This window comes from Octopus sinensis, unplaced genomic scaffold (assembly GCF_006345805.1).
Source record: "Octopus sinensis unplaced genomic scaffold, ASM634580v1 Contig15715, whole genome shotgun sequence".
Lineage (NCBI taxonomy): Eukaryota > Metazoa > Mollusca > Cephalopoda > Octopoda > Octopodidae > Octopus > Octopus sinensis.
This window is the reverse complement of record NW_021833886.1, coordinates 31,603-51,539: the sequence shown is the minus strand read 5'-3', so window position 1 is coordinate 51,539 and position 19,937 is coordinate 31,603. Positions and strand designations below refer to the sequence as shown.

At 32.3% G+C, this 19,937-nt stretch overlaps 4 protein-coding genes and 2 long non-coding RNA genes across 6 annotated transcripts; 5 read left to right on the top strand and 1 right to left on the bottom strand.

Moving 5' to 3' along the window:
- The first annotated feature begins 1,041 nt into the window (after positions 1–1,041).
- On the top strand, positions 1,042–1,409 carry LOC115230514. The gene is made up of 3 exons (XR_003883436.1): positions 1,042–1,094; positions 1,150–1,319; positions 1,350–1,409. It is a non-coding gene; the product is annotated as an uncharacterized LOC115230514 (long non-coding RNA).
- A 35-nt stretch (positions 1,410–1,444) lies between these two features.
- Positions 1,445–2,132, top strand: LOC115230513. The gene is made up of 3 exons (XR_003883435.2): positions 1,445–1,708; positions 1,739–1,843; positions 1,879–2,132. It is a non-coding gene; the product is annotated as an uncharacterized LOC115230513 (long non-coding RNA).
- A 95-nt stretch (positions 2,133–2,227) lies between these two features.
- Positions 2,228–3,379, top strand: LOC118761613 (carnitine O-palmitoyltransferase 2, mitochondrial-like). Its single transcript, XM_036499688.1, is given in 5 exon segments — positions 2,228–2,301; positions 2,338–2,519; positions 2,550–2,713; positions 2,746–3,190; positions 3,221–3,379. Coding segments are annotated over 5 exon segments (978 nt in total). The 5' UTR covers positions 2,228–2,236; the 3' UTR covers positions 3,343–3,379.
- Positions 3,380–6,088: 2,709 nt separating this feature from the next.
- Positions 6,089–9,020, bottom strand: LOC115230518 (general transcription factor II-I repeat domain-containing protein 2A-like). Its single transcript, XM_029800677.1, has 2 exons — positions 7,889–9,020; positions 6,089–6,198 (listed from the first exon to the last, which is right to left on the bottom strand). The coding sequence occupies exons 1-2, from the start codon at positions 9,018–9,020 to the stop codon at positions 6,089–6,091; spliced, it is 1,242 nt and encodes a 413-aa protein (XP_029656537.1).
- Positions 9,021–12,971: 3,951 nt separating this feature from the next.
- On the top strand, positions 12,972–15,092 carry LOC115230517 (tigger transposable element-derived protein 6-like). The gene is made up of 3 exons (XM_029800676.1): positions 12,972–13,100; positions 13,358–13,604; positions 14,245–15,092. Exons 1-3 carry the CDS (start codon positions 12,972–12,974, stop codon positions 15,090–15,092), a joined length of 1,224 nt encoding a protein of 407 aa, XP_029656536.1.
- A 4,458-nt stretch (positions 15,093–19,550) lies between these two features.
- On the top strand, positions 19,551–19,937 carry LOC115230516. The gene has a single exon (XM_029800675.1). It carries the CDS (start codon positions 19,551–19,553, stop codon positions 19,935–19,937), a length of 387 nt encoding a protein of 128 aa, XP_029656535.1.

Sequence of the window (19,937 nt, the reverse complement as noted above, 5' to 3'; positions counted from 1 at the left end):
CAACAAAAGAACTGAAGTATCTGACCCGGTGGAACAGGTAAGCCTTATAGAAGATTTCTTTGAACAACGATTCAGCACGAACACGGCTTCTGAGGAATAAAATTACTCTGGATGAAGTTAAAAAGGCAGCTAGAGGCTAAAAAACAATCGAGCTGCGGGGCCAAACGACATCAGTGCGAAGCTTTTAAAATACGGACCCGAGTCTCTCTTAAGCAATATAGCGAACATTCTGAATGATATATATTTACTGAAAACTACTTACTCTCACTCGAATCCGGGATCCTAATACCTATTCAAAAATCTAACAAACCTAGTGGCCCACTAGAAACCTATTGGATCGATATGTCGAGAGCTTTCGACAGCATTCAGCGAGATCTCCTAATGAAGATCCCGCAGAGCTTCTTAGAAGAGGATGAAACCAGAATAATCCAGGTACTACTGACAAACACGGAACTTACTGTCCGCCTTGGGAGGACTTTGTCCAGACCATTCTTAACAAATGTGGGAACTCCTTAGGGTGACTCCCTTTCACCACTGCTCTTCGTATTTACCTTGAAGCTGCCCTACGAAAGCTGAGAAGTCTATACGGGGAGTCAATCAGCGAAATTATCTACGCGGATGATTTTGACTTAGTGTCGAGCGACAGATCAGCACTGGCTAGACTGCTGGAGATTGTACCAGAAAAACTCGGGGAATGGTTTCTAAAAATGAACCCGGACAAGACGGAATTGGTTGAGATATCACGCTCAGACACTTTCCTGAACTGCCTACACTGGGCGAAGAAAATCAGCAACTCGACTATCTACAAGATCAGGTAACTCGGGGCCAATTAGCCGGTACATCGTCAATGGTCGCTGGAGGCTATTTGAACACATCTTTAGGATGGATCCAACTTCACCTCCCTACGTGACCATGGAAGAATACTTCTTAATGAAAAATTATACAATAAAAAAACAAATTACAAAATTTTAAATAAAATTATTTAATTTAACTTTTTAATAAATATAAAAAAAGATAAAAATTTAAAATAGTTTTCAATAATTTCTGTTATGCTTAATCTTGATGATTGTTAAAACATTGAGGTTTCTTCATAAGTAAGTAAACATTTTAATAAATTAAAATTTAATTTTTGTTTTGTAATCATTTTAGTGGATCATTTCCAACCGATTTCTTCCAAAAAAGTTTACCGCGATTACCAATTCCGTCGCTTGAAAGCACTATATCCAAATACCTAAATGCAACTCGACCACTTGTCTCTGCAAAATCATATGAAAAAACGAGTCAAATTTGTTTGGATTTTCAAAAAACAGTTGGAAATGGTTTTTTAATTTTATTTTACTAAATCCCAGAACTTCAAAAACAGTTGATAGACAGAGATTCCAGAAACCCGCAATCAAGTTATATTAATCGTATTTTATAAAACTATTTATTTATTTAGAATTCTGGCTTGATTTATATTTAAAATCTCGAACAAGTCTTCCACTAAATTTTAATCCTTGCATTGGATTTACTGCAAAAAATTCAAATCCCTCGAAATACCAAAACGTTTAAACATTCGTTAATTTCCAAAGTTAATCACAGCCACAAATATAATCATCGCTTCTCTAAAATTTAAAGAATTCCTGGAAAGCAACGTTTTATATCCCGACGTATTTTTTGGAAAAAGTCCTTCACCAAAAAATAATTTGACATACAAATATGCAATGAAGTGAAAATAAATTAATTAATATATTTATAGTCTATGTCCTTCTGCATTTAGAACATATGCTTCTTATCTATTTTCTGCTTATCCCTTGGATATGAGTCAATATGATAAATTATTTTCCACCAATCGGATTCCAGGGTTTTTGATTGGATTTTAATATTTTGAAATTATAGAATTGGTATTGATAGTCTTGTCACATGTAAAGACTCGTCGGAAATTTTGGTCGTGTATAATGGCCACTTTTATTCCTTGAAAGTATTAGATAAATCCACAAATGGTGATTGGGAATATTATTTTTAGAGCCTTATTCCGAATATAACATTTTCAATGCATTAAAAATGATTTATAACGATCCAAAAGCACAAATAATAAACTATCACTCACCTGGATATTTCACAACTCTACCAAGAGATGAGTGGGCTTTGGCTCGCTCTAATTTTTACCAAAGTGCTTTATTAGCTTGTTTTTTAAGAAAATGAAAATGTTTTGAGACAGATTGATAGATCTCTATTTTGTTTGTGTCTTGATGTGATGGACAGTCATGAAGATGAAAAGTCTTGTCTGCTGAGATGTCTGGCAGGAAATGCATATAATCGGTTGTTTAAATATTTAAAACAAATTCTTTTTAATAGTTGGTTTGACAAGTCTCTTTCTGTTATTGTTAATAATGATTGTGTGTCGGCTGTCAATTTTGAACATTCTTGGGGCGATGGAATTTCAGTTTTGCGTTTTATTAACGAAATTTCTGACAAAATTGAAACGAATAATTCTGTTTTTGAAGTTTCTACTTGCAGTTTGATCCCAGAAAAGCTAGGTTTATATATTTAAGATGTTTTAGAATTTAATTTTGATTCAAAATCAATTTCTCAAATTGAAAATGCCAGAATTAAGCACGAAACTAAACTGAATTCTCTGAATATTGAAATTATACAAGAAAACAGAATAAATAAGAATATAATCAAAAAACACAAATTAGGCCCAGATGCAGTCATCCAAATTCTCCTCCAAGTTCAAAATATAGTTCTTAAATAACTACTTAGGTGGCTTATCGACGGGCATTTGAGACCAATGTCGCCACATATGAGTCTTGTTCTACTGCAGCGTTCAAATGTGGGAGAACTGAGACTATTCGTCCTACCACAAATTTAGCGATTGAGATTGCCAAAATGATGTCAAAAAGATCGAATGTCCACAAAAAGTCTGAACTTCGAGAATTATTTATAAAAGCAAGTGATGCTCATTCTCTGTTAGTCAAAGATGCTGCTACGGGTTGAGGATATGTAATATTTTAAGGAAAAGGATTTGACCGACATTTATTTGCTCTTCGGTGTATTGCGGAAGAGTCTAATATAACTAATTTGGAAATATTCCAGGATGATAATTACAAATTTATGAATCATTTTGTACTTTCTGGATCAACTTTGTCAGGTCCTGCAATTAAATTCGGTGGATTTGGCCCGGTTGTTGACGATGGATATGCCTTTGGTTGACATTTGGATGGTTTAGTATTATAAGGGTATCAAATATCGAATGATATGTTCAAAAGCAGCGTTGGCGGGTATGATTCATTAAAGGTTGGGAAACTTTCTGGGGCATTGGAGGAAAGTTGGTCGGATTTTGTAGAGCTTATTAGTTAACTAACTATTTAAACAAAATTAACACAGTAAAACATGCTTTACCCACCTATTTAACTTTTAACAGTATTTTGGTGATTTGTATTTTCATTGCAAATATTAAAAATGTACAAATCTGCAATTTGCTAGTTTCTACATTTGTGTGTTGTGTCTTAATAAAAAAAGCTCAATTTAAAATAATTCAAATTGGTTTAGAAAAAAATCCAAAGATCATATTAGTTAAAAATCTTTGAGACCACTGATGTGCTTATAGTTAATGTAACATTCTTTTAACCCAGGAATCACCAACAGTTAATTAGGGTAATTAATTAGGTGACTCCAACAATCCTCAAGATCTTTCTCAGCTTTTCCCGATGTTGGACTCTGGACTTAACGCAAGTGCGGGAGAAATTGAATCGGGGTGATGTGCTTCTGGTTGTTAAGGTCTTGGTCTTTTGGCAGGTGGTCCTGTTGGATGGCTAAGAAACCCTTTTTATCTTTCTTAATAAGGTGGTCAAGCGGAGTTGGGATAATGTTGTTCAAGTTGGAAATTTTCGTTATGCTAGCCGCGGCTCGGCATAGTGTAGTCTCAATTTTAAGGCGGTTAGACCATGAGAGATTAGTACCCCATGCGGCGCAGGCATAGCCAATTGTTGGTTCGATGAATTATTTGTAGAGAGTGCCGAGAGCCGGTAAATAAGGTAGTGGACGATTTTCCGGGGGAGATGAACAAGACTCATATGTGACGACAATGTAACATTCTATACCAAAACAAATTCAATTTTATAATCGGCAACTTAAATTTTAAATCTGAGACTTCAATTTTATAATTTACAATTTAACTAATCGACAACGTATTAAATTAGAGAAAAAAATGAAAAATGAGCGTTATTTTTAAAATCACACGTTTTGAATTTGAATCGCACCTGAAAGTTTATAATTTAAATGTTTGCTATAATGTTTTCTTCAATAATCATAACAAGACACCGTAAGCGATGTTCTTTTTGCGTTAAGTACGTTAGATTATTTTCCAAAATGGATGGAAGATAAGTTGATAAATCTTTTTTCACTCCTGCCTTCAAAATTGACCATGCATTTTCAATAGGATTGGTCATAAAAGTATATGACGTCAATCGAAGAATTCGATGCATTGTGAACTCTTCTTCACGAAGGCTTTCTTCAGTCGTTAATGGCATGGAACATTGTCAATTATAACTACGGCCCCGGAGTTGTTTATTTCATAGACCTTGCAAAACAGTTCTTGACAAACTTGTTTGCTCCGTCAGACTTAAAAGAGCCTCGTTTGATTTCTTAACGCGTTGAAATAGCTCAAATTACATGAATATTTTGACCTTTTTAAGTCGCTGCAATACCTTTTGACTTACAGACGATGCACGTGATATAACTTTTGACCAACCTTTTTAGTAATTAATTATTTTACCTTTTGAACGACGAATATGAAGTTGAAATTTGTTTTATCTTCTTTTTTTCAAAGCATGAGATTCTTTTTTATCATTTGTACTCGACATCATAGAATTTGATTAAATGCGGCGAATTTCATAATTAAGGTCGACATCAACAAAAAGCAGCAAATACAATTTTGACTTTGAAATTATAAATTATGGCAATTATAAAATTGACCATGCCAATTATAAAATTGAACTTGCGAATTATAAAATTCAGCTTGCAAATTCTAAAACTGAAGTTGTTTTCGTATATAATAGTCACAATAAAAATGTATACAACTCAAAAATCAAATTTTTTATAAATTTAAAAACAACGTACTTTAGACTAATAAGACATTCAAACTATCACAACCAGTTACCTATTTCATTTTTATTTATATATAAAGTATTCAAATTTTTGATGACATTCAAAGAACTCAGTTATAATGATGAATATAAATTTTATCCAAAGACTAAACATAAATAATTTCGAATGTCTCAACGAGCCTGGGACAGAATTAGATGCAAGAAAACTTTCAATCTGCTACTCGAGTCGTCCAACCAGCACAGCCGCGCTTGCCTTTTTCGGCAGCATCCCCGGCTTGTGGAGCTTGGCTTTGTGCATTCCCGAACGCCCCATCTGGCACTCTCCTTGACGATGAAGCGGTAAGGATCGGAGTCTCTCTGCGCCTCGGACTAAGGCAATGTGTCCCGCACACTGCCGCTGTAGCTGCACTGTTGACCCTTTCGGTCTGCACCCTTTATCGTGCAAAAGGCGTGCCGGACGTTTCCCAAGGCATTCTGCTATGAATTTTATCCAAAGACTAAACACATTTAATTTCATTATAAAAAAGTAAAAAAAACATAAAAACACAAAAAATCACGGCAAGCGATCAGCTAATTTATTCCCGAATATTTCATTGAGTGATTTAACTCTAAAATTTTGAAAAACAGACACTAACCCAATCCTTCCATTAAAATGCCTCTTAATAACAATAAAGAACAACCCAATAGTCTCAAACATATTATTAGCCCCCTACAATACATAACAAAAACAAACTTGATCAGTTGTATAAACTAATCCTTTCCAAACCACACAATAATTAGGAGGACTAATGCTATTCTGTTGAATATAAACATCACAGGATTTGGAGCTATCAAACCTCGAGTCTAAAAATAAGTATTTAAAATATAAAATACTGTCAATTAAAGGGGAAGATCGAAAATATTTCTTTGAAAACTTATCGTTATCACATTCTAATGGAGTGATCAAAGTGTCCATATAGCACATAAAGAGGTGAAATATTATCTACAAATAAATGAATTCAACAAACGGCAGAATCAGTGGGCAATCGGGAAGCATTCCAATAAAAATTGCCAAATCTTGAACCAGAATTCCACAAAAAATCGCACAAATATTGATCAGAAGCTAAATCTTAAAAAACATCATAAAATTAAAGAAACTTTTTAGTCGTGACAAGAAATAATCTCGATCTCCAGGAAAATCGAGGAAATAATTCAAGAATGTATCATGATTAAGCACTGGGTTGTTAAACCCGTCAGAATTTGATAAAATCGAGCCATCCTGGGTCGTATCCTGAGCAATCTTGTTCACAAGAGGTTTCAAAATGAGCGAGAATATAAACTTATAAATTATCACAAAGCACAGTACATATCGAATTGTTTTTATCAAAGTTCTTCTCTGTGAAAACTCAATATTGAAATATTCCCACATCTTACTAAAAGAAATAAAAAATTAACTTGATCGGTCGAATTCGGAATATTATTTGAACTCTCAGTTTCATCTCTGATCTGTTTTGTATCAGTTTTATCGTTGAAAGGGGAATGGCTGTAAGAATTAATCAATCCTGTTCGATAGAGCTGTTCCAATTAGTATATATAGGGGCTAACTCTATATAAGGTTTCACTCTCTCTAGATAAAACACTATCCACATTGGAAACATCAACAAATCTTGAATCTGTATATAGTTTAGTATTGTAATACCATGTGGGTCTATTCCCATTAGTTTTCTCGTACTTTGATCCATTTGGGGACGAGGCTCAATCAGGAAGGACGATGCAAGTCTAATAGCACCAAAAAGAGTAGATAGTAGAGAGAATATCCCAAATGTAGTAGCGATGTAGTAAGAAATTAGATCTGTAGTAGAATCGTTACTAATTAGGATTTCATTCCTGAATTTATTATACTTATTATATACCTTATGATAAATAGAATTATGGATATTGTTAAAGATATTAATAATGAATATACTATCCTTTTTCGAAATAATGATTGTGTGTTCATAAAGTGTGCAATCTCATTAATTTTAGTCAGGTGCATTGAATCCACCAAAGATAATGCAAGTAAATAATAAAATATATATAAATCAAAATTTAGTGATAATATATAATTATTTTTAAAATTAATAATCAAAAATTTGTTTATTCGAGAAAGAGCCAATAATATATTTGGGGGTTATTTGGCATTAAATTGACCTTTCAATAGTCACTCGGTTTCAAAGTAAATTTTTAAAATAAAAAACTGATCAAAAAGGAATTAATTTGGTCAATTTTATCATTAGGTTATGTTTATTCAATTCTAAAAAGTTTTTTAAAGAAAGATTATCCAACCCGAAAATTATCTAATACAAACATTTTGAATTTTAGTATGGAATTTGATTTGATTTTCAATGAATTAAATTTAATCAAATAGATCAGGGGTCACCAAACTTTTTGCACTCGCGGACCGGATTGACCCCAACACAATGAACGCGGGCCGGAGCACGTGCATAGGATTATAATTTTACTAGAAATTCATAAGTGTGTTTTTTACAATTTTTTTTTTTTTTTAATTAATGACTCATTTTTTTTTTTTGGAAAATTAACACCGAAAATAGTTAAGTTCCAGCGGCGAGGACGCAGTGTGCGTTGCTAATTTAAACAAAAATAAAGTAAACAAAAATTTTAATGAGAGCTATGGAACTGTGATCTTTTTTTGATAAGTTCATCAATATTTGGTTTTAAATTGCTGCATCCTATCATGAAAATTGATTTTAAGTGTCCGTCAGTCAATCTTGCACGATGGGCAGACTTAACATATTTCATCCTCGAAAACGTTTGCTCACATTGGTAAGTTGTGCCAAATATAGAAATCATCTTTATCGCAAAATTCTTTAGTCTCGGAAACTCATCATCCTTGAGATATTCGTAGAACTCAGCGAGTTTGGTCCGTCTGTGACAATCTTTGAGCTGTTCATTTGATTGTAAGTCAATAACTTCTAATTGTAATTCATGTTGAACATTTTCAACATTACAAGAAAATGGATTTTCGAACAAAATTATATCGCTTTCAATTTTGTCAAGTTCAGAAAACTTATGTAAAAAATGATGTTTTAATTCTTTGATAATTCCAATTTGGAAAGTAATGTCGATCTCATTACAGTTTGCCTCACAAAAACTTTTAAAACAAGAAAAGTGTGAAAACTGACGTACTCCAAGTTGTGACTCGAATAACATCAATTTTTGTCGAAATGCTTTAATTATCCTGTAGAAATCACAAATTAAGTTTTCCTTTCCTTGTAATTTCAGATTTAGCTCATTCATGTGAGTTGTAACATCAACCAAAAATGATAATTTTGATAGCCAAGCAAGATCTGATAATTCGGGATAATAGTTATTTTTACTGGTTAGAAAAATATCAATCTCACTTCGGAGTTTATAAAATCTATTTAATACATTACCACAGCTAAGCCATCTAACTGCAGTGTAATATGGTAAGTCAAAATATTCAGATCCAAAATCGTCAAGTAAAACTTTAAACTGACGGTGATTAAGTGAGCTCCCTCGAACAAAGTTTATTATGCGAATAACTGGATTCAACACACATGAAATATTAAGAGCCTTCGCACATAGTGCGTGCTGATGAAGGATGCAATGAATGAACAAAGTGTTTGAAATATGTAATTCCTCCAATTTATTAGTTATTTGCCCAACTAGACCCTTTTTAGAACCAGCCATATTCTTTGCCCCGTCAATCGTAACACAACTCAGTTTCTCCCATTCAAGGTTATAGTCACTTATAGTTTGTTCCAATTCATCAAAAATATCTTTTCCAGTGGTTGTTCCATGAATAGAACAAACAGATGCCAGTTCTTCAGTTATGGAAATATTCTCATCAACTCCACGAATAAAAATAAGAAGTTGCGATGTTCCCGAAATGTCAACTGACTCATCCAATGCAAGAGAATACCACAACATATTACTTGTCTTTTCACAAATTTGTAATATATATTTTTTCCAAGCTCTTCAGTTCTCCGTGATACAGAACTCGCCGACAAACTTATTCCATCAAATAAGGAAGAATTTAGTGGGCACAAACAATTAACTGCTTCAATAATGCAATTTTTGATATACATCCCATCACTAAAGGGTTTCCCGTGTTGTGAAATAATTTTCGTTATCTCGTTTCCAGCTCTTGTTACATTTTCATTATTTTCAAAATTTTTTTTTATAAGGCCTTGTTGAATTTGTAAAGTGCGTTTCAGTGATTCAACTTTATCCTCACGTAGCTTTCCAGTGTACTTGGAATATATCGGAGCATGATTCGTTTCATAATGACGTCGAATGTTATACTCCTTCATAACAGAGAGATGTTCGTGGCATATTAAACAATAAGCTTTCTGCTTTAATTCATCTTTCGCAAAAAAATACTTCAATTCCCATAATTTATTGAATACACGGCATTCGCGGTCAACCTTTCTTTTCATATTAGACATAGCAACAAAGAAAAATTTAACGTTAATGCTGATAAGTTTTTTTTCGAATTAAATCTTGCAAAATAGTTTAATTTTTTAATTAAAGTTTTTATTTAAGTTAATTATTAAGGTATTAATTGAATATCTCGAAATAGTGCGCGGGCCGGATAAAATGTTGTCGCGGGCCGGATCCGGCCCGCGGGCCGTAGTTTGGTGACGTCTGGACTACATTATTTTACAATGAAAAATTTCACAATGCATTTAGTACATTTTATAATTAAAGTATGCATGTGAATAAATCCCACAATACAAACTAAGAACGGCATAGATGCGTTTATCATTAGGATTCTTGATTTTATTAAGAATCAGTCTCCTTTCACACATTAGAGAAACAAGCTTTGAACACATTAGGGAATCCCGTAGGGCATGGCTTACCATATCATTAAGTTCAGAGTGGCAGGGGAAATGGCCAGCGCTATGACAGCAAGATAGCGGGTGTAGTCATTGTGTGCCAATCGTCTGACTGCAAGGCATCAATCCAAGGCGCAGAGAAACTGCGATGCGGAGGTATTCGTTATCCAGTAACGTCTAGATTGACGCCATTGTGATGGCTGTCAGCCGGGGTCCTGAATAGTTTTGGGATTAGAAATATTCCTTATGTTAACATTATATTACGTACAGCCCTTTTAGCTCTAGGTCCATTATAATTGATCATCTGGTGGTGTGTGTCAAAGGTTTTTATAACAGCTTCAGTGTCTATATTTACATTTTCTATATCTTTAAACTGTGTCATTCAGTTATATTAATGTTTTCTATCTTGTTATTTAAAAAACAGAAGCTTGTTGAGGGAGCCTGGATCAAAAACAAGTTCACTTGGAGTATGTCTATTCCAATCTCTTGTCTATATCGACAATTTTTTTGGTTCCAATTAAAAAGGAATGGCCAAAAGAAAAAGACAAAACACATCTCGATTCAAGACTTCTCTTATCATATAGACTGAGTGAGCGGTTATATCAAATACTCAGATGAAGTAAACTTTTTTCTATAAAAGAAAGCGTCAGCGTTTATTCGAGTGTCAAAGTTTCCAATGATCTGGTCTTATTTATGAAAGATTCTAATTATAAGTAAGGGTTGGCGTTGCATATGCAAAACATCTTCTAACTTTGTATTACTAAGCTTTACCGTAAACTATTTGCACAAATTCGAGTTAAGATCCTATTATGTCCAGAATTTGACAGCCATATTTGTAGACATTGATTTATCAACAGACAGCACTACGATTTAGTTGATATGGTTAAAACGGCAATCTGACTTAATTAGGATCAACAAATCATTTGACCTATCGATTTTTAGATATCAAATGCATTTATTTCTCGGACTAGCTCAACTATATACTTCCTTTCTTAGCAATTTCCAGTAAGCATTTTCTATTTGAGTTTTGTTAAATTGTTACTCTTTTGTCTTTAAATCTTGATTTCAGTCAGAAAAATCGACCAAGTAGTATACCGTGACCAAGTAGTATACTTGGGGAGTAATGTCCCCCCTGTAAGGAGAGTACTCTAAGTAGTCCACTTGGGGAGTAATGTCCCCCCTGTAATGTCAGTCCTCTGAGTAGTATACTTGGGGAGTAATGTCCCCCCTGTAATGTCAGTCCTCTGAGTAGTCCACGTGGGGAGTAATGTCCCCCCTGTAAGGAGAGTACTCTGAGTAGTCCACTTGGGGAGTAATGTCCCCCCTGTAATGTCAGTCCTCTGAGTAGTATACTTGGGGAGTAATGTCCCCCCTGTAATGTCAGTCCTCTGAGTAGTCCACGTGGGGAGTAATGTCCCCCCTGTAATGTCAGTCCTGAAATGGAGCATGTAGCTAAATCGGTCACGTCGGGCCGTAGTTTGGTGACGTCTGAAATAGATTATAATAGATTAAAAAAATTAGAGATGGATGGATTGGTGCATTCTCTGTCAATGTTCTCCTCAGTACTCAAATATGTGAAAAATTGAGGTTTGTTAAGTTAGATTATGTTTAGATGAGAATTCAGGCAAATGAAATCACAATTTACTCAATTTCGAAAAAATATTCCAATAAATTTTTTTATATCTGAAATCTATTCGATATTTGTTTAATATAATTATTTGTTTTAAATCATTAAGACGTAAAAATAAAAAATCCAATCATATAAAAATGCACTGTTCACTGTTAATAATGTTTATCAGTATTTATATATGCCTTCAAATCGATTTGTTGATAAACATGAATTTGGAGAACCAATAAACATAAAAACAATGAACAGTAATAAGTAAACTATACAGAAATAAACAACATGGAAATAAATCAAACAAATTAAAATATTGTCAAAAAAATTTTACGAAATTAAATTTTATTGATAAATTATGTAGCACAAGAATAACAGATAATAACGTATAAAAAATAAAGGGAATAAACAAGAGGTTTTGTATTGTTCTACTTGACCTTTCTAACACATCAGAATATCTGGACTACAGTGCCAAAAATGAAATTGAAGCTATCACAAGTACGATCAAACAGTTTGTCCGAATCCTTTCCGAATTTGAAAGTCCATGACTCCTCATGACGCAAACTCTAAAGTAACCTTATTAAGACCAATTATTTTCTTTACTAAGAAGAACGTAAAGGGAATTGGGCGCCATCGATATTAGAGAATGTTCACTTAAAGTACAGAAGGTCCCTAGTGTAGACTATTAAAATTTACTGGAGAATTTTAATTATTTTAGATATTTTTTTAATGTTAATTGTTTGGATCGCTTGAAGTGATTGTTAAAAAACTGAAGAATAAAACAAAGATCTGGCCTGTTCTTGCTGAATAGCTCTAAAAAAATTTTGCAAAGAATTTTTTAGTTTTTTATAATAAAATTTGTTTGATTAAATTGACATTAAAATAATTAGGTTAACGTCTGTGATTAAATAACAGGCATTGATGTGAAAAATTGTAACATGACTTCATGTATTGTACAGTATGGTCCAAAGATATTACACCCCTTGTTTTTTTGTCGAAAAAATTTTATATCTGTTAGAATAATACATTTATTTAATTATTTTTTTGTAAATTATATCTATTTTAAAGTTTAATGAATTTTTCATTTTGTAGAAAATCAAAATTAAAAAAATTAAAAAAAAATTAAAGAAAAAAAATTAATGAATGCTCGCACCAAACCACACCAGTGTCGATACAGAATGTATTTTTGTAAAAAATTTTTTAATTAAAAGAATTTTTTAGTTTTTTAATAATAAAATTTGTTTGATTAAATTAATGGTCCATAAATAGTACACTGTTAACAAATTCAACATCTATTGTGCCTTAAAATTACCTAATAAAGTTTTATTTAATATACAAAAATATTATTATTATTAGTTTATGTTTTTTTATTATCTTAAAGTAATTATTTAACTAAATAATTATCTTATTATCAAAATAATTAACATGAACTTTCGTGATGTTGATCTCTCTTCAGATATTAAAAATCGTATTATTTCCTTACACGAGTACAACTATGGATACAAAAAAATTGCCAAGAAACTTGAGATTAGCAAGAACACCGTTGCTAAGATTGTACAAAAATACCGAAAAAACGGAATAAACGGCATTTTAAATGGAGAAAGAGGGAGACCGAAGAAGTTATCTATCAGATCTATCCGTCTGATCGGACGTTCTGCTAAAAAAATTTAAGAATCTCTTCATCTGCAATTGCAAAACAATTGGAATCTTATTCTGATATTCAAATATCAAAATAAAGCAAAGGCCTGGTAGCATGCATGCATTACGTAATACCACACCGAGATTAATTAACTGCCGGATTCCCTTCACAGTTGGAACCGGTCGGGTTAGCTCGGGAGGATGGTAAACGTCCTGATGGTCTAACGACCTTCCCCTTTGAAAATGGCAAGTCTCTCATCTGGGACGCTACTTGTACGGATACCTTCTCCGCCGGGAACATCTTGACGTCAGCTTCAGAGCCGGGCTCCGCAGCTAACCTGGCAGAAACGCTGAAGATCAAAAAATACGGCGCCTTATCGCACCGTTATATTCTCGCCCCGGTCGCAGCGGAGACGTCGGGTGTCCTCGGTCCCAGGACTAAAAAATTTCTCATTAAATTGGGGGATCTGGCAAGTAGAAGGAAAAACGATCATCGAGAACGGACATGGCTTTTTCAACGCATATCAATAGCCATTTTGCGTGGGAATTGCCATTCCATCTTATCCTCCGCCGATAATTAGTTACAAAGAACTGACTATTTTTCAATTTGTGAATTACAGTATAACCTCCATTTGGGGCAGACCTCTGGCTTGGGGAACCTCTATTTTTGGGGAAACCTCTATTTTTGGGGTAGTTTGAAAAGGATATAATTTTTATGCGGTAATTTCCAAATTTAGAAATTACCGGAACCTCTAAGTGGGGCACAGGATTTTTAATTTATATACATATTTGCTATTAAAATTAAAATTAATTATATAAAATTTCATTTGGAAGCCTCGTGTAATTTTTGTATTCTTGTTGTTATGGCTCGTAAGCTTAGTCTTGAGTTAAAGATCAAAATTGCCAAGGAATTAAGTGAAAATAAACATCTTACTGAACGAGATATTGTAGATAAGTACAAAATTAGTAAAGGTTTTTTATTAATGTAAGTTTTTAGGCGCTGTGTCACGTATTAAAAAAAATTATCTCAATTTTTTTAATACTGGGGCTGTTCAAACAGATTTTCCCAGAAATATTCAACGCTCTCCTCATACTTTATCCCAAAAATTGGATAAAATTGTTTTTGAGGCTTTCACCAAGACAAGGGAAGAATTTATTCCTGTGTCCGGTCCTCTTTTAAAAAATATTGCTTCCAAAGTAGCAAGGATGTTGAATTATTCGGCGTTCAAAGGGTCCAATGGCTGGTTGGAAAAATTTAAGAAAAGACATATGTTGTCATTTAAGACAATTAGTGGAGAGAAAAATTCTTCCGATGTTTCTTCGCTTGATATGTTTTTTTCCAAGTATGATGAATACGTAAAAGAATATGGTCTTCAAAATATTTTTAATTGCGACGAAACTGGGTTATATATTAAAAGGATACCTTCAAAATCATTTGTAAGTTCGGATGAAGATTGTTTCGGAATTAAAAGGAGTAAAGAAAAATTTACTATTCTTTTGTCGGTCAGTGCTTGTGGCGAAAAATTGAAGCCATTGTTAGTAGGAAAATATAAATCCCCACGTTGTATGAAAAACTTTAACCCTGAAGAACATGGAGTTTCATATTCATCATCTAAAAACAGTTGGATGACATCAGAAATATTTATTACATGGCTCACCATTACAAATGAACAAATGATTACGCAAAAGAGAAAAATTGTTTTGTTACTTGATAACGCAAGCTGTCACAAATATATCCATCTTTCCAACATTGAATTGTTTTTTCTCCCAAAAAATACAACCTCATTAATTCAACCGTTAGACATGGGTATTATTAAATCTTTCAAGTCCAATTATCTTAACGCTTTATTGGATTTTACTCTTTATTTTGAGGACGTTGAGTTACAAATTGTTAATTTAAAAAAATAAATCTTCGTCATGTCATAATAATTGTTGGAAAAACATGGCAAAATTTAAATCCTGAAACAATAACGAATTGTTGGGAAACAATTAATAACTATCGGCAACAGATTCCTAGTTCAAATTTTTTAGTTAACAGTGAGAAAGAAAATTTGGACACGATAATTGCAGACGTAATTGCTGAAAATGAAGAAGAAAATAATGATGAGTCAATATATGACCAAACTGAATGCAACTGTTCACACTTGGACACGATAACAGCAATGAATAACCTTGAAGAGAATATTCACCGTTTGTTTCCCGATGCGTTAAAAGACTATTACAATTTCAGAAAAATATTGGGCATACATATGAAGAAATCTGCAACAGGAAACAAAATAACAGATTATTTTCGTGTAATAGAATAAAAATTTTTTTCTACTTGAAAAATACTCTAATTATCAATAAAATTAGTGGAAAACATGTTTAAATGTTCTTAAAAATACTTTATTTATTTATAAATTAATGAAAAATATGCTAAAACTATTAAAATTTTTATAAAAATAAAGAAAATTTCAGACCTCCATTTTTGGGGAAACCTCTATTTTTGGGGCAATTTTTCAAAATTGATGCCCCAAATGGAGGTTATACTGTACATACTTCATCCAAGAATGAATAAAGAAAATAAGCGTGTAATATTTATCTTGTTAATGTCTCGTTCATTCATCAAAAATTCCGAAGAATACGACATTTTGTGTCGAATTTTGGATTCTTAAACCTGTTCTCATAAATCTAGACACCGTAATTACCGGTTGAGAAAGAAGGCGGAAAAATTTATTCTTATTAATGGACGACTTTATCTGAGACAACCGTGTGGAGATCATAAGCTGGTTATTTCCAAAGACAACACTCAAGAGATGGATTTGGTCGCGAAGCAGATCCACAACATATCGCATTGTGGACACAATAGCTTAGAATACCATTGCATGCGCAGTTACTTCGGAATAAAAAGGGAAATTATTCGGAAAGTAGTGTCAGATTGTGAAGTGTGCCGTTTTTCCACACCATTAAAAGTTGGCGATGAGCAAAATCATATTGTTGCAAATCTTCCAAATGAAAGATATCAGATAGATTTGATAGATCTAAGGAGGTAGAAAATTTTAAAATTTATTTTTATCAGATTCAAACAAAGTAATGAGTCATATTCATGGTTACTCACAATTATCGACGTTTATTCTAAGTATGCCTACACAAGGAATTTGCGGAATAAGAGTGGGAAAGAAGTTGCGGAACAACTTAAAGATTTATTTTTTGAAAACGGACCATGCAAATATCTTCAATCGGATAATGGGACAGAGTTTAAAAATTCTTACATACGGGAGATTTGTCAAAAATTCCAAATTCAGCAAATACATAGCCGACCAAATAACCCCAGGAGTCATGGAATTGTTGAACGGTTCAATCAAACGATTACGAGAAGCTTATCTAAAATGATGTCGGAATCTTCAGAAAAATGTTGGACAAAGCATATTAAAGAGGCAGTATATTTCTACAATTTAACCAAACATTCTTCTACAGGTTAAATTGTCACATTCTCAAACTTTTTAGGTGATACTCCATTTCATAGATACCGCGATATTAAAGGATCTAACCCATTAATTATTCATGATGATGTCTTTGAAGAAGAAACTGTTTCTATACTTAGAAAAAACATTACTGAGGAAAGTGAGACTGGAGAACAAAGAAATCCATTAATTATGCATGTTGATGTTTGTGAAGAAGAAACTGAGAGCGAAATTATTGAAGAAAGTGATACTGCAAAAGAAGGAAACCATTATATAAAAGGTTATTTTCTCATTATTTATTTTATAGATGGAAATGAATTCAAATTTAATTTTCCTCCGACAAATTTGAATTCATTATATTACAGAAAAATGAATCGAAAAATGAGAGTACATCAATCAAAATATGCTTTTGAATTGGGCAACAAGGTAAAGTAAAAAAATATATTTATAAAAGATTCTTAAAGATTATGGGACCAACCTAGCACTATCGTTGAAGAAATTTGAAAGTATTTATAGCGAAGAAGGAACAATAACAAAAATATTCGCACACAATGTTGTAGAGGTCGAAATGCAAGATGGAAAGACAATAAAAACACACATGAAGAGAATTAAGAAGACGACTTAATTGAGATTTTAACATGATTTAAAATTTTAACATGATTTAAAATTAAAATTGAAATAATTTAAGTTTTCCATTGAATTCCATAAAATAATTTATAAGTAGACCTTAATAGAAAAAGTAAAATCAATGAATACTGAACGCTAATTTGGTTTAGGTTGTGAGGGGGGTAATAATTTGACAGATCTCATTGTTATTTCCGGTTTCAATCTCTAAAATTAGGTCTTCTAATCATCAAAAAAACAAATGAACTGTGCAGACAGGCTTGCTCCTTCAGAAGATTCTTGTTTTGACATTTTCATAAATTACACCCCTCGACATAAATATTGGTGAATCTTCAACTTACTTCATTCATACAAAGAATGATTTAATTTTTTCTTCAGATATATTTTAAAATCTGATAAAATTGATAAAAATTAATTTAATTATTTAAATTTTGAAATTTTGTCTAAGAAATTTGGAAAAAACAACGACTTTCATTGGCATAAAATTTGGTTATTGTTAGATTAATATGTAGAATAACCTCCTTTTGCCGAATAGATCTCCCAACACCTTTTTTTCATTGACTCAACTAATTTTTCAAGTGTTTTTGATGGAATAGAATTCCAAATATCTAATAGATTTTCCTTCAGTGCCTGAATGTTCTCATTTTTTCTTTGCCTAATTTGAACCTTCATATAAGCCCACAAATGCTCTATCGGATTTAAATCCGGAGATTGCGAAGGCCATTCTAATTTTTTAATATTTTTTTCGCGAAAATATTGAATAATCATTTTTGATGTATGGCAGGGAGCGTTGTCTTGTTGAAAAATATAGTCAACAATCCCCATTTTTTGTACAGAAAATGGCAAATTATTGGTCAAAATAGATTGATATTTTGCAGAATTAAGCGTTTTGTCTATAAATACCAAATCGCCTACCCCATGATAGGAAAAACAACCCCACCCCATGACTTTCCCTAATTTTTTATTACATCATAATTTACCTTTTCCAAATTTGACAGTTGGAGTAATATTTTCGAATTTATTCATTTCAAATTTTTTTCTATACACAATTTTTCTTTTTTGGATCGGTAATAATTCAAAAATACATTCATCAGAAAAGATTATTGATCTAAAATCATGGTCTGAAATTTGAAGAAATTTTTGGACGATCTCGAATCTGGAAACCATGTGTTTTTTTGTTAGAAGTGGTTTTTTCTTTGCAATTCTTCCGAAAATTCCATTTTTATTTAAATTTCGTATTATGGTTCGAGACGAGACACGTGTTCCAGAAAACTTTTCTATTTCATTAGAGAGTTCAGAAGCAGTTAAAGATGAATTTTCCTCTGATGTGCGTACCAAATGATTAATTTGCACATTATTCAAAATTGATAGTCTTCCAGAACCATGTTGGCGGTCATATGATCCAGTTTTATTGTATTTCTTGATAAAATTTACGACTGTTGAATATGGAACACCGGTTTCTTTAGAAATTTTAATATATGACATATTTAAGTCGTATAGCGCAATTATTTTCCCTTTCATAAACGAATCGAGAGTATTATATCTAAAAATATTTTTTTATTAAGATCAATCTCTAAATACTAGCATAATTTGACGGTTTAAATTTTATAACCAATTTTTGTCACTAACCTAATTGCCGACATGCTTTAAATTTCTTGCAATATTAAAATTTAAATCTATTTTAATTATAAATACAAAATAAATATTATTTTAGAAGATCTAAAGGATCTTAAAGTATGAATTTATTCGTTTTTAAATGAAAAAAAGCAGGAAAGATTAAACAACCAAATTTTTTGTCGAGGGGTGTATGAAGCATTTAGATTTTTCAAAAATATTAACAATTAATATAAACTAAAATTTGATTACAGACACTATGAACAAGGATTCGGTATCTATTAACGATACAGTGGAGCAAATAAGTCATGGCACACCTATCATTTTTTTGTAATTCAATATATTTTTACAATGATAACTTTTTCGATTTAGTTCATCATGCTACACAATAAAATCTTGCATTCTTTTGAACCCATTTCGTGCTAATTATATTCATGAATTTCAAATAAATATAATTGTTTTTGCTTCATATTTAGAAAAACGTCAAATTTGATGTGTAAAAAAGTGATGACACTATCAAAAAATATGGATTTTTTTGACAATAAAATACAAATGATTATCTTTTGGTGCCTTGTTTTTTCTTTGAAATAATTGATTCTTAGTTCTATTAATATAATTGATTAGTAGATTCCGATTAGTATAAATATACTTTTATTTTTCGCCTTTTATTAAAATTATCTCGTCGATGAGGAAAGAGCATTCTTTAGACCTAAAACAACGAGTTGTAACTGCCCAGCAAAACGGTAAAAGTTATGGAGAGATTTCTAAATTGTTGATATTACCAAAAAGTACTGTTCGAAATATTATTACTCGATGGAAGCAACGCGGAACTGTTATTAATAAACCAAGATCGGGTGCTCCAAAAAAGATATCTCTGCGTTCTTCTTCATTAATGAAAAAATTAGTTACTTCAAACCCAAAAATAACTCGAAAAGAATTGGCCGATAATTTAAAAATCACAGGAACGTCAGTGTCCCTTCGTACAATCACTTCTACACTACGCAAAGAAGGTATCAATAAGCGAAGGCCCCGTCGAGTTCCGTTATTAAAGAAAATACACCTTTCAGCGTGA